General features: G+C 27.0%; 1 protein-coding gene and 1 long non-coding RNA gene across 2 annotated transcripts; one reads left to right on the top strand and one right to left on the bottom strand.

The window, feature by feature from the left end:
- Nucleotides 1–7,698: 7,698 nt before the first annotated feature.
- Nucleotides 7,699–8,760, top strand: LOC113554778. Its single transcript, XR_003405304.1, has 3 exons — nt 7,699–7,758; nt 7,836–7,924; nt 8,570–8,760. It is a non-coding gene; the product is annotated as an uncharacterized LOC113554778 (long non-coding RNA).
- Nucleotides 8,761–13,120: 4,360 nt separating this feature from the next.
- LOC113555299 lies at nt 13,121–15,551 on the bottom strand. The gene is made up of 2 exons (XM_026959722.1): nt 14,677–15,551; nt 13,121–14,431 (listed from the first exon to the last, which is right to left on the bottom strand). The coding sequence occupies exon 2, from the start codon at nt 14,360–14,362 to the stop codon at nt 13,121–13,123; it is 1,242 nt and encodes a 413-aa protein (XP_026815523.1). The 5' UTR covers nt 14,363–14,431; nt 14,677–15,551.
- Between the last annotated feature and the right edge of the window lie 480 nt (nt 15,552–16,031).

Consider the following 16,031-nt stretch of genomic DNA (forward strand, 5'->3'; position numbering starts at 1 on the left):
TACATGTTCGTGCGAGTTCAATGGAATCGTCATGGGTAAGTTATCTTTGTTTATAACAAATAATTGTAGTCAATCAAATAAAAATTTTATATGTTTTGTCACAGTTATTGCTTTTTACATTCGTGCAATTTTTTACGTTTCATAATCTATATTTGAAATGTGAAGTAATATGTTTACTATTTTTTTTTATTAATTTTAAGATTGGATTTTTCACAATTATATTCCAAATCTTACTCAAAATCCTCATGTGTTCTGTTTTTTTCTATGTTTTTGATGAAAACTTGTAATATAATTATTAATTTTTGCAACAGTACATATAATGCGTATCTATACTAATCTATATCACTAAAGCATTGCTTGTATTAAAATTTATTTTTGATATGATTATCGATCTAAATAGTACATTAATCTTTATAGAACTGTGTGTTTCATCAATTTTTAAATAATGAACTTAAATTGTTAAATACACAGTCTGTAAATATTAATGATATATAACTATTTATTATTTGGAGTTGTGCTTCTTATATACATTTTATTGTTAGATTATACTATAGTACCTATATTCATATTTTTGATTAGGATTATTCAGTTATTATAGTAGTTATTAGTATATTATATTATTTAATACTAGGTTATTCTATATTTCTTACACCAGTACCTAGTGTATTCTTAGCAATATGACATGTTATTAAAATTAAATTTTAATATCAGAAAACTACTATTGATGTATTGAAAATATTTGGGATTATATGTAAAGTATCAATGAGATTTCTCCTTTCATCATCAAAGTATCTATACAAACATTCCAGTTTGAAAAATTAAACATTACATATGACATGGTAACAAATTAAGTAAGTATATTCTATTTTTATATTTAAAAATACTTTAGAGAGTCACTCTTTACCAGGTTATTAAAAGAGGTAAGTGTAGATTATTGTATAATTATAATTGAATTATGATAAACTAGTCAAGTATCTATGTTAAATTTTCACTAAAGTTTATGCACATTGTTCTTTTGTTTTTATTAGGTATTCGATAAAATGTGTTAGAATGTGGAACTATTTACAATTTTATCAACGTTTTTATTGTTAAATAATAAATTAATTTCTTAATTTATAATCTGGAAATCAATAAATTGCTTACTGAATATACCAAATGTATTTATATTTGTTGTTGTCATGCAAATATTATTATTAAATAATTTTACTAATTTTGTATTAATTTTTTTCAGTGCGCCATGTACCATAGCTACTTGGGTTATTAAAATATACAAATAATCAAGGATTAGACAATTTTGGACATCAACGTTTACATGTTTATGTGAATTTAATCGAATTACTACTTTGGTAAGTCAATATGTATGTTAATTAACTATTAATTTTAAGAGTGGATTTATCATAATTATATAAATAGGTCTTTCCCAAAAACATGTGTTTCTTCATACTCCTATGTTTTTGTGGAGGACTTAGAGTATAGCTACTGAAACCTTGCTACAGTAAAAATAGTTCATAATCTTTTAGAATTATACAGGTATATTTATTCATCTTTTATTATATTCATAACGCTTCTTGAATATTGTTATTTATTTTAAGTATGCTGATCGATCTGAATAGATCATTAATTGTTGAGTATTGTTTAATTTGCTCATTTTAAAATTACAAAATAAAATCACAATTTAAATAATTATCAAATATTAATGATATGCAACAACTAATTATTTGTAGTCGTATTTTTTAAATAATATTAAGTAATAGGTTAATAGTTTAACTTAGATAATATAAATGTTTATAAAATTATATTTGATTTATAATAAAATAATCAGCTACCTATTTTAAATTGTCACTAAAATGTATGCACATTTTCTTTGGTTTTTTAGTAATCGAGAATATGTGGTATCTTATATATTACAGACGTTAGTATTGTTAAATAATTTCACAATTATTGCTTTTTACAGCTGTTTGTTTAGTTCTTAATATATATTTTAAATGTAAAGAAGTTTTTATAATTATTAAATTTAAGAGTGAATACAGCAGTAATCTTTATTGAAAAAAGTACTAATTATAAAAGATATGGACTGTGATTTAAATGTTGTATTGTATTCTTAGTACTCTGATGTCAAAAGAATTTTAAATTTAAATTTAATTCATGAGAACTACTATGACCTTGTCAGATCGTTACTCATTTTCTTTTTAAATTTTATTATATTGACAATCACAATAATTGATTTGTTAGTAACCTATCGATGGATGAGATTCCACCTTGCATCACTTAAAAAGGTAACGATATATTCATCTATATGTAATTATATTTTAACATTTAATATAAATACATAAAAGTTGTAGTAGTTCAAAATTTTATAATCATAATTAAATTATAATAGATACTTGTGAAGTGTATTTTAAATTTTGAATTAATTTTATGTATGTTATTCTTTTGTGTTTTAGAACTCCAGAAAAATTGGTAGTATGTGAAATGAATTACAACATTTGTGTTACGACATTAGAAGCGTTAGTATTATTACATAATTAAATAATTTCTTTATTTTTAATCTGGAAAATAACTGTTTATTGAATAAATCAAATGTATTTTATTTTTTGTTATGCAAATATTAGTTAATCTTTTTACTAATTCTGTCTTAATATTTTTCAGTCCATCATATACCGATGCTATTTGCAATATTAAAATGATATACAAATACCCTACGCTTGGACAATTTTTGACATCTTCTTTTACATATTCAAGTGATTTCAATCAAAACGCCATTTCGGTAAGTCATTTTGATTTATAACAAATATTTATAGACAATAGAGAGTTTAAAAATGATATAATCTCGCAATAATTTCTTTTACATTTATGCGATTTGTTATGCTTTTTAACATCAATTTAATAACATATTATATTCAAATCTAATTATTCGATTTTATCAACATATATATTCTTGTATGATATTGTCTAGATGAAAATGATGTTAGTAATTCTTCATATAAAATCCTTTTAATATCATAAGTACTCAATGATGACTACTTTTAATGTGCATTACATCAATTTTATGTTTTTTTAATCGGCATTGTTGAATATAATTCTAAGATCTACTTTATATTTATGATTAAGAAATATGTAATACTTAATGTTTTATACACTATTACAATACTCTAAAGTTTGCTATAACACTACTAAATTATTACTAGGATGATCCACGGTATAAACTATTTTATAGGTGTTTTATAGATGAAAATGCACTCAACAGTATTTAAAAAGTAATTATGTGTTGTATGATTTATTTAAAATATTTATGAAAGTTAAATTGTTTTCATTGTATGGATTCATTTATATTTATTTTTAGTCTTTTGATTTGTTTCATTCAAACATTAACTTGATTTTTACTATTATATCTTATTAAATATTTAATATTTATGTAAGACTTCAGTTATTCTCATGTACAGGGAGTTGAATTGTTTGATGACAACATTTAAATAAAATTAGATTTATAAAAAATTATAAAATTGTCCTGCGACAAATCACTAGCATTAAAGTCTCCCTTTATTATATTTAAATAACATATCAATACAATTGGTTCCTACATTGAATTGTATGAATAATTATATAATTTTAACAAAAATATATCATCGATGATAAAAAGAAAAATTATTAATTTTACATAAACAAACAGTGAATTTCACTATCATGTCGTCTAATATACTTTAGATCAATTATGGGTAAATGTTATTATTCTTTTATTAAATAACTTTATGTATTTCATTTATCAGTACTTATTTTATTTTTATTTATTCTTCAAGGAGATAATGGGCCTCACTGAACATGTTCATGTCTATAATATAGGATTCAATATTCACTAGTTACTAAGGCCTATAACAGTAATATTTCATATTTTGTATTCTTAGTATTTCTTAATTAAAATTTTAAAAATCACATGGTACCTTATGTTTTAATTCATATTTGAATTTCTGTTATATTGTTTGCTTCATCTGGATAATTTAAAAATGATGAATACAGCAATGTAATAGAAATTCTTTATTGAGAGATGCACTATTAATAAAATATATGGACTGTGATTCAGATGTTTATAAAATATTTTAATTTATGTATAAATTTTTATTATAAGCTTTTCATTGTTCTTATTTTGAAAAATAATTCTATTCATTTTAATATATTTGATATGTAAAAACACATTAATTTTAATTGTAATTATATAATATATTTGATATTAAATTATGCTATATTTTTAACACTTGTATTGTATTCTTAGTATTCTGTTGTCAAAAGAATTTTAAATTTAATTTTAATTTATGAGAACTACTATGATTATGTCAGATTGTTACTCATTTTCTTTTTAAATTTTATTATATTGACAATCACAATAATTGATTTGTTAGTAACCTATCGATGGATGAGATTCCACCTTGCATCACTTAAAAAGGTAACGATATATTCATCTATATGTAATTATATTTAAACATTTAATATAAATACATAAAAGTTGTAGTAGTTCAAAATGTTATAATCATAATTAAATTATAATAGATACTTGTGAAGTGTATTTTAAATTTTGAATTAATTTTATGTATGTTATTCTTTTGTGTTTTAGAACTCCAGAAAAATTTGTAGTATGTGAAATGAATTACAACATTTGTGTTACGACATTAGAAGCGTTAGTATTTTGTGTAATGTGTTAACACACATTGATTCTCATCAATTAAATTGTTGCAGCTACTTTCAGTAAGGATTGTGAAACAGGCATATGGGCGAGATGAGAACCTAATGGGTACAAAGGAATTGCATTCAGAAATATAATTTACTTTAACTCTTTAATTTGACTAGTAAGTTATATTTTTGAAAGCAATTCCTTTGACTCCGTCACAACACCAAAAGCTACGGAAGAAGAAAAGAATCAGTCAATTTAAATGAAATGAAGACAGGCTAACAAGTGGCTGTTGAATATATTTTTTTTATTATGTCTATTTATTTACTTTTAAATAATTTAGTTTAAGATTAAAAACTATCATTATATATTCAATTGTATTTTATTCAATAAACAATTAAATTTTACACAAAAATTTCTGTTCAATAGTTTGTCTTTAATATATGTTTTTTACATTAATTAAAGAACACCATTTAATAATTTATTTATTTTTTATTGCAGAAAAATAGTAGAATATCAATTCTATAATAAACCATAGATTTCCTATTATATTGAAACATATATAACTATTTGATTTTTTAATTACATGAATGTCCATCAATTTATTATGTTTATATAAAATTAGATTATTAGACAGGTACTTTAATTGTACGTAACCAATTGTGATGTAACCTTTTTAAAATGTGTGAATTGTAATTATAATTTTTACAAGGCATTTAATATAATTTTGACTTAAATATCATGTGAAAATCTTTACTTCAAAAAGATTATGGTGTTTTTATTAATTTAGTATGCATTATTTATTTTCATAAAATTTATATTATTATCTTTAATTTAATTTTTTTTTTTTTTTAATTTTACAGATTTCCATCAACACTCCATGTGTAAGTATTGGATAATGAAGTTTAAATGAGACGACAGATTACAGATTTGGTTAGTTATATTAATAATAAGGCGAGTTGAGTCTATTTTATGTTGTATGTATTAATTAAAAAATATAAATTAGTAATTTATTAATATTTAATTGTGGGAAAATAACATATGACTATGTTCGAGAGACCGTTACATTCTAATTAATAACTGTTAATCATTTCTGGCTTCAATGTCCGTATGGGTACTATTTAAAAATACATTGAATTCATAAATGATTAAGAATTGTTAATTTCACCTTCTAAAATAACTTCAAATACCTCAAACCAAAAGTCCTGATAATATGGATTGTGTAACGATTACTTTCATAATCGTTTATAACCAATAAATCTATATTGGTATAATCTATTTTTATTTTTATTTATTTATGTAGATACACATTACAACGATAGCTATAAATGCAAGAATCATCTATATTTTGTTTTTTAATTATACATACATATATTTATGTATGCATATTACAATTATTATAAATTTAAATTGTTAAAAATTAATACAAAATTGTAAAATTATGACTATTAGTTTTTTTGTTATTATTATTTTTTTTAATATTCTCCAACTTCTTTGTTTATAATAATACTTTTATACAAAATGTTTAATTAATATAATAGTGTTTATATTTTCATTATTTCTCAAAACAATTGCTGTTAATACTCGACTTACACATTATATTTTATTACGAGCATAAAGCATAATTTAAAAGAATATAATGTATATTTTAATAATATGTAATAAGTATCTTTTCATGCAAACTTTTTTTTTTATCTTTATTCTAATTATATGTTTATATTTTACAGATTTAACATTCAGTGTAAGTAACTTATATTTTTGCTATGTACAATATATTAATAACATTATGCTAGTGGTGTGTTAAATAAGTCTTAGGGGTCCTCGTCCCAAATAAACAAATGGAGGCCAAAGAGTGTACCTATATTGTTTATTAAGACTAAATGTGTCCATTAAAATATTTTTCGAATTTTATATTTAAGATTTTATTATACGACAACAGCGATTAAATATTAATATAAGCCAAGTATCTTCTGGTTAATATTTATAAAGCTGGAATTTATAAAATATTTTAAATCAGTTGATGTCGAATTCTAATAGATGCATTAATTCATGTGGATTTAAGATAGGTATTCATATGTTATTGATATTATGATTTTTTTTTATATAATTGTTAATGTGCTTACATTTTACTATTTATCGTTGAACATTTTATGGTATATGGAATATATTAAAATATTAGGATTCAGTAAGTAAATTAAAAAATATATATAATGTCGTTATCGTTAGTTTTCTGGTGTATTAAAATAATAGATAACATTTTAACTATTAGGTAATGTTGTTTTATTTAGAAAAATATATATTTATATACAAATCATAAAAAATTTTTGTTTACAATTTTAAGTATTCCGTTGGTGGCACTGCGCGTCGTAATCATGTTTTGAGCTCTGGGCAACTCTGGGCCAGTCACCACGATTTGTTTACCATTGTTGGCCCTGGACATATATTAATACTTAAATAATTTTCTATTTTTCTAATTTTATGTTTAAATTTTACAAATTTCAGTATACATTGAATATGGTCAGTATGGGTACACAAGCTTATGAAGTGCTAAGATGGCAACCGATTAAATGTATAATAGTATAACTAATAAGGTTAGTTATATTTAATCTAATTAATTTACTTATTATTCAAGTTTTTGAAAAACATAGTTTGTTTTATTTATTTCTGTGATAAATAAATGCACCTATTAAATTATAATTCTATAGTTCTCTAAAGATTATTAATATTTAGGTTTAAATTGACTTTAACACCTTTAAAGAATCTGAGATTTATTATAATTTTTTTTAGCTGGGGATATGTATCAATCCATGAATAGAATAAATAAATAATAACTGAATCAATCTTCTTAAATTTTTATATTGCCATACATTTATTCTGATATGAAAAATTTTAAAAGATAAAAAGAATTTAATAATTCAATATTAAAAGTCTGTAGTCAAATATTTTTATTTATCTTATTATATATATTTTGCATTATGATTTAACTTCACATAATTACTCATATTGTACTTTTTATTTTAGCAGTATTGGTGAAAAACATTGAATACAATTTAGACATAAATACAATTTGATAATTGAAACTTCAGAAAAACTAATGTGTTTGTTATTATGATTTATATATTTTCATAAAAACCTATAGTATCATATTTAATCTAATTTTTATTTTATTTTACAGATGTCAGTTAACTTTCAGTGTGGAAGTGTTGGGTAATAAAGTTTAAAGGAGATGAAATATTAAAGATTTGGTTTCATAATATTAATAAGGTAAGATAGTTCATTTGGCATTTTGTTTTTAATTTTTAATTATTTTTCCTATTTGGTGTTTTATGCATGAACACAATTTAGGAGTTTATTTATTTTTAATTGTAAAACATTGTAGATCACCTAATATAAATTAAACTGTTTAAACTATGGATGTTTTTTTATATTGAAACAAATATACCTAATCGATCAATTAATTACATGATTATAGGTAGTAAAATACTGTCCATCAATTATTAATATATACAATTTAAATATTAGAGTTTTTCTTTTAATATCCTTTGATTGTACAAACATTTAGTGATGATATAACATTTTTAAAACTTGTGAATTGTAACTATAATTTTTATAAGACATTTAATACAATTTAGATCTAATGGAAACAAAGGAATAGCAATCAGAAATAGGATTGCTATAAGCTTTAATTATTTAGTTTTGACAAGTAAGCAACATATTTTCTGCATGTTAGTTTTCAAATGTTGAATACGCAAAATTTTCATTCTACCAGCCTTATAATTTTCAACACTGAAACTAATTAACTTATTCTTCGAGTTAATTATTATTATTATTATTATTTGGACAAATTTTGTCTATAAATCTGTTTTTTTTTTTTTTAATTTTGTTTAAATGTAATATCTTATTTTTAAGTATTTTGTGACGTGTCAAAAAAACAGCGAAAGATAAAGTGAAGGCTCTGAAATAGTAGCGGCTCGGATAATGACGTTTACAATGAAATTGCAACGGAATCAGCATGCCAAGAAAAAGAGGAAGAGGACAATAATCAATCATCTGTTTTTAACACAATTGATCCCGAATTCAATATTTTCATGATTTTTTAAACAAACTAATTGCTAGATTTAAATGGGGGTTAAAAATTGTTAAGACGATCATATATCATTCAATACTGAGGTCATGACGTATTTGATAGGTATAATTCGGAACAGTCCCTAAAATTGTGTGTAGTACGAAATTTAAGTGTGTTATTCAAATTAAATCTTTATAATATTATGTTTAATTTTATAGCTTCACATTTTAATGGTTTTTAGTCAAACTAAATTTTAATAATTATTTATATAGTATTTTCTACACAAACACACTATTAATACACAGTAAACAATAATGTTTGCTGCACCGTTTCCGCCGTTAATCAAATAATTATATACAACTATAAATAGGCCGATTCTCGGTCATCACCGACCGACCTGTTACACACACGCGCATAAACACTCGAGCGCCGCCCATTATATTTCTTTTTATGTTTCTTAATTATTATTATACTATTTTGTCGATTGTGAAGTACTATATAATATTATAATATATAGTAATTACGCTTTATAACGAATAATTTTCAGTTTTCGTTCGTTCGTTCTCCAGTGTTAACCAACATTATACGTACGCTAATCGTCGTAATAAATAGGCAATTTTTTAATGTTTTAAGTTGTGTTTTGTGGGCGCTAATCGCCACGGCCACATATACTCCAAAATTGTGAGTATGAATCGCTACTAATTATTATTATATTTTCGTTTATAGGCGCTGATCGCCAATTTTATTCTTTTATTATATTTTATGGGTACTAATTACTCCTAAGTTTGTTGTTTTTATTAATTAACATATACTTGTCACAAATTGGCAGATTTATATATTATACAGGCTATAGGAAAACAGCTGGCCAGTCTGCACTCCACAAAAAACTGTGAGTTATTTTTCTATTATTTATTTACTCGTTATTGATATTTTTGTATTGTTCGGCCAGAAGAGCCGTAGTTTATTATTATTGTATTATACCGTGTATTTTTACCAATATTGCATTGCGTTACCTATATCCGTTTAGTATTTAAGTACGCACATACAATGATACACACATACACACACCACCGCACACTAGCACTCTTTGGTCTTGCTCGGCGACCCCGTCCACTTCCTTTGATTTGCTATACACATATACACATTTTTACGTAGGTCAGTCGGTGTGTGAGAATATTATAGTAGCGCTACAAAGTATATCGGTTACCGGGTGCTCAGAATATTAATATTCGTTCCCGGTCCGTACAAATAATGTTTAAAATATTTTCCGACGTTCCACGGCTGTTTTTGTTCACAGTATTATATTGTTACTTTTTTTTTCAATTTTTATCGCTGTGCTAGTTGAAGCCCCGAAGTTAAAGTAATTTTCCAATTTTATTTTAGCTTAGATGGGTTTTAATGTCTTTGTTATCAGACTTTTTAGCTGACCTTAATGTAGAATGTACCAACCGTTGAAAACATGACGGTATGTCACTTTTAAGAGTTAATTATAGCTTTCACGAGGTTTATTACATAAGTCGTAATTCGAATTGCTGTGAATCTTAAAGTGGAAATCTTAAGACATGTGTATCAAGTGTCTGGTTGTTCACAAAAATTTAGCTAATAATCGGCAGCAGTTAGGGTGATCCAGTAACTACAATTGATAGATTAGGTACACACGAAATAACAATGGTGACCGGATGCATATATGGGCTCTGAGCGGCGTCGTCGTCGTCGTCTTCGTTGACGCACGCGGAAAACCGATCGACGGCAAAAAGTAAGTCGCCAACAAGTGGTACGTTTGCGACAATATTATATAATGTATTTAAAAGTTATTTTATAAATCAGAGTATATTAAATAATATTTTTTTCAAGTTCATGTCTACGTGTAAGCCTCTGAAAAAATCAGCTAATGAACTAATCAGCCAGAAAAATATATTTTCCAGACCCGAAATTAGATCCCCCTCCACCCCGAATTCTAAACAATCTTCACTTTTCTATGAAGTAATTGATTTTTCTGAAGTATATACATCTGTTTCCATGTCGTTTTTATTCGATTCATCTATGCTTCTCAATATTCATCATTACTGATACTATTGAAATATTCCAATTCTAGAGAGTCTTCACTTTACAGTGAAGTATTTGGTTTTTCTAAAGTATATTCATCTGATTCCAGGTCGTTTAAATTCGATTCTTAGAAAATAAAAAATAAACTAACCTAAATTGTAGCTTTTAGTAAATTATACTTAAAGTTTTTTGAAATCTATATTGTGTGAATAACTTTAAAAACTTACTTACTTTTCATCCATGTTATACATTTGAAATAATTTTATAACTCGGTCTATGGCAATAAACACTACCTTTTGATTAGGTAACTTTGACAGTAATGATTCAAACTTTAATTATATGTTTCTTTTTATTGAAAAAAAACGTAGTCATTACATATCTATTGGCACTTAAACTAATAATTATTAAAATAATTAATATAATAAATAAGAAAAGGTAAAACATCTATTACTTTTTTATTTTGATGCTGTATATTATACACATTCTATTGTATGTATAACCTAAACAGCTTTCTTTGTTATAGGTTACTAAACTAACCGATTTAAAAACCATCCCTTACATCCTACTCACTACTCCCCGAACCGCTGAAATACTTAAGTAATGTTATGGTTACAGATTTGTCCATTTTTCGCAATTAGGTGACGTATAAAATAGACTTGCCTGAAAGTAATCCATCGCTAAGTTAGGCCACTTTTCATATTTATCCTTAGTGTTGATCAAATCTACTTTCCCATATTTTGCATTTTTCCATTTAATAATGAATATCAACTAGCTATCTATAGTTAGAAAGCAGCGGGTCGGATAATGACGTTTACAAGGAAATTACAACGGGATCAGCATGCCAAGAAGTAGAAAGAGAAACCGATGATCAAACATCTGTTTTAAACACAATTGATCCAGAATTCAATATTTTCATGATTTTTTAAACAAACTAATTGCTAGATTTAAATGGGGGTTAAAAATTGTTAGGTCGATCATATATCATTCAATACTGAGGTCATGACGTATTTGATAGATATAATTCGGAACAGCCCCTAAAATTGTGTATAGTACGACACACTTTGTGTAGTACGAAATTTAAGTGTGTTATTAAAATTAAATCTTTATAATATTATGATTAATTTTATAGCTTCACATTTTAATGGTTTTTAGTCAAACTAAATTTTAATAATTATCTATATAGTATTTTCTACACAAACATACTATTAATACACAGTAAAAAATAATGTTTAAAATATTTAACGCTAAACCTCATTCTGCAAATGTAGAACGACTAATTCCCTAATACAACATTATGAAACCATTAGAAGAAGTTCTTTATCACCAGAATCCATTAAAAATTCTCTTTATATTAGAGTTAATATGGTTGGCATCACTGATATTCGAATTATTCTTTCTGCCCGTAGCAAGATGAATTCTCTTTTTTGGAGGAGTGAGATATGTAGAGTTGAATGCATGATAGACTGTACATACGTTCCGTTTATAACGGATTGTCTCGTTGTCTCGGTATACTTCGAAGGGGACGCTTTTTATACCGTTTCATAAAAGAAGTATACTCATCTTTTGACGAGTAATCCATTGCTAAGTTAGGCCACTTTTCATATATCTCCTTAGCGGCGTTGATCAAATCTACTTAATCATTGTTTGCGTTTTTCCATTTTAGAACGAATGTCAATTTGCCATCGATTTTAGTTGTTCCAACAACTTCATCGGGTATTAGTCCACGGGTCAAACCGTATTTCGTCATTCTCAAATTTAACTGACATGATTTATCATCACAGACATCAATAGTTTTTCTTTTATTTACAATGTAGTTTGAAGCTACATTTATTTTTCTGTAAAAAAAGAAATGTTTTAGTACTTAGTCAAAATAACATTCATGGATTTTTTTTTGTAAATCCAAGTTATGATTATAACATTTTTGTTTTTTTATATATTTTTAGTATTATATTTAGTTGATTCAAAAACCACTCCCCACACTTTAATCACTACTCCTTGAGCCGTGACCCAGGTCATGGGCACAGCATCAGTATACTCCGTTTCACGAGAGAAGGTACACGAGTCGCGCATCCGACTGACGCCGTCAACAGCGCGGAGGCCAAATTTCCCTCACTTTTTACTGCCCGGCGGCTAGCCAAATCGATTATACACCCCGATAACATTCGGTGTAACGTGTATACAGCGTACTATAGTGTTTACCATCACTAAAATATTATGAGTGATACAGGTATTTTTTTTGTTATAAAATAATAGTAAACACAAGTTAATATTTATTTAATTTGTATATTTTCAATAAATAAGAATAAGAATGTATAAAAAAAAATAATAAGTACTTATAATATTTCATATTAGTCGGAATCCGAAGTTGTCTCCCCTGTTATTGTTAGTACATGAGTGGTTGAAGGATTTTCTTCTAACATTTCTTCTGAAATACAATCAATATCCCACATCTTGTTTTCTTCTGCGATGGTGTGTTTTACAAAATTGGCCCACATTTCCGGAGAAACTTTTTTAACTCCATCTATCAACAATTGCCGTACATCACTCAATTTGTACGTAGAATTGTTCTGCCTCACGTGATTTTTTACCACCGACCATGCTAATTCAATTGGATTTAATTCGCAATGGTACGGTGGTAAACGTAGGACAATTTTATTATATTTTTTTGCTTCTTCGTCAATGACGTATTTATTAACAGGTTGAAACTGTTGAACCTTGTCTAACAGTTCAATTTTGAGCCATGTTTTGTCAATCTCTACATTCTTGTCTTGCAACCATTGAATGATTTTATTTTTTGTCCAAGACTTTGTTGGTATTGGGTCTTTTTTCACTGAATGGTACGACGCATTGTCCATCACTATCACAGAATTTTCGTTCAATAGAGGTAAGACTCTACAAAACCATTCAAAAAATGAATCACCATTCATTTCGTCGTGGTAGTCGGCTGAATTTTTTTTTGATTCAAAACACAGCAGACCACCCTCGACGAAACCGTTAGATGAACCAATATGTAGAACAATTAATCGTTTGCCTTTACCTGTAGGATTCTTGGCCCCAGTCGTTAGTCCTTTTATGAATGCATCATGGCACGATTTTACGGTGTTGTCGACCCATACTTTGTTCGTACACTCCCCGGCATTTACCCAAGTCTCATCTAAGAAATAAATTGTTCGACCTTCATTTCTATAACGTCTTATATCTCGGATAAAACGTCTACGCCATAATATCAGATCATTCCTCTCTGTTAATGCACTATTTCTATTTCTTTTAGTGAATTCGAAATTTAAGTCAGCTAACAACCGATACAAACCACTACGAGATAGATTTGGAAGTTCAGAATCTTCGTTAATAACCGCCAAAACTTTCATCAGTGTAGGTATTTCTCGTCTGAACCAGAAGCTGTGTATTTTTTGGCGAATCGCGTTCTTATTGAAATCATCAATTTTTTCAATAACTGTAGATCGTATTTTTTTTTTGTTTGGTGAGGACACTACTCCTGTTTCTTTATACTCCTTAACAGTACTTCTTATTGTGCGTAAACCGAACCCCGTATCAGTCGACAACGACATCATTAGATCGATGTATTTCATTGTTGGTTGTTCCAGTAGATACTTTTTGTACAAATTAATAATAAGTGTTTTCTGACTGGTTCCGACAAACTAAAAAAATAATAAAATTGCCTTTATCAATATTATGTGTTTACGACGAGTTACGTACTTGTAACAATTAAATTATTCAAAAAATTAAAATATTTTCAATATTGTATAAAACAGTGGCGTATTTGACCTAATTTTAGGGTGGTGGAACACTAAATTATTATTCACGAGGGTAAAATAAATTATTAAGACCATAAAATACGCCACTGGTATAACAAATAATGTTTAATAATTTAGAGATACCTTACCTTTCCATTTTTATTTTTTTACACGGGCGATGGTGTTGGCTTAGACGATGTGCTAGGCACATTTTCTTCTACAGCAGCATTCATAATTATTTACAAATTAAATTGCAAAAAACAAAAAGTAAAAAACAAACAGAATAGTGCGATAAAATCGAAGGTATGTAGATGTATACAGTGTGTACGTGTTACGCGGTTAGAGTTGTATTATAGACAACAGTTGCCGTTTAAATTTTGTTATGTACGTTAGCAGCGCTACGTATGCGAACGAGTCGTTGCCGACCGCAGCCGGAACATTTTACGATCGTGAACGAACGGGCGACATTGGTGGGAGATGCGCATCGACGGACGAAAAAACGTGTACCTTCTCTCGTGAAACGGAGTATAGAATAAAGACAAACATTATGGTGGTTGAAAGACATTTTACTTTTAACCACATTTCTTCGAATCCCTTTAGCCTTTATTTTTGAGTTTTAAAAATAGCATCACTAACATCAGAATTATTTCTTTTGCCCGTACTCAAGTGCATTCTCTTTTTTGGGGGAATGAGATATGTAGAATTGAATGCATGATAGACTGTCCATACGTTCCGTTTATAACGAATTGTCTCGTTGTCTCGGTACACTTGGAAGGGGACGCTTTTTATCCCGTTTCATAAAACAAGTATACTCATCTTTTGACGAGTAATCCATCGCTAAGTTAGGCCACTTTTCATATATCTCCTTAGCGGCGTTGATCAAATCTACTTAATCGTTGTTTGCGTTTTTCCATTTTAGAACGAATGTCAATTTGCCATCGATTTTAGTTGTTCCAACAACTTCATCGGGTATCAGTCCACGGGTCAAACCGTATTTCGTCATTCTCAAATTTAACTGACATGATTTATCATCACAGACATCAATAGTTTTTCTTTTATTTACAATGTAGTTTGAAGCTACATTTATTTTTCTGTAAAAAAAAAAAGAAATGTTTTAGCACTTATTCAAAATAACATTCAAGGATTTTATTTTGTAAATCCAAGTAATGATTATAACATTTTTGTTTTTTTATATATTTTTAGTATTATATTTAGTCGATTCAAAAACCACTCCCCACACATTAATCACTACTCCTTAAGCCGTGACCCAGGTCATGGGCAGAGCAGCAGTAGAATAAAGACAAACATTATGGTGGTTGAAAGACATTTTACTTTTAACCACTTTTCTTCGAACCCCTTTAGCCTTTATTTTTGAGTTTTAAAAATAGCATCACTGACATCTGACTTATTTTTTCTGCCTGTAGTAAGGTGCATTCTCTTTTTTGGAGGAGTGAGATATGTAGAGTTGAATGCATGATAGACTGTCCATACGTTCCGTTTATAA

The sequence above is a fragment of the Rhopalosiphum maidis genome, chromosome 2, assembly GCF_003676215.2.
Source record: "Rhopalosiphum maidis isolate BTI-1 chromosome 2, ASM367621v3, whole genome shotgun sequence".
NCBI lineage: Eukaryota > Metazoa > Arthropoda > Insecta > Hemiptera > Aphididae > Rhopalosiphum > Rhopalosiphum maidis.

Coding starts and splice junctions, on each gene's coding strand:
- LOC113555299 (XM_026959722.1), bottom strand. CDS start 14,362: ATGAAATACATCGATCTAATGATGTCGTTGTCGACTGATACGGGGTTC.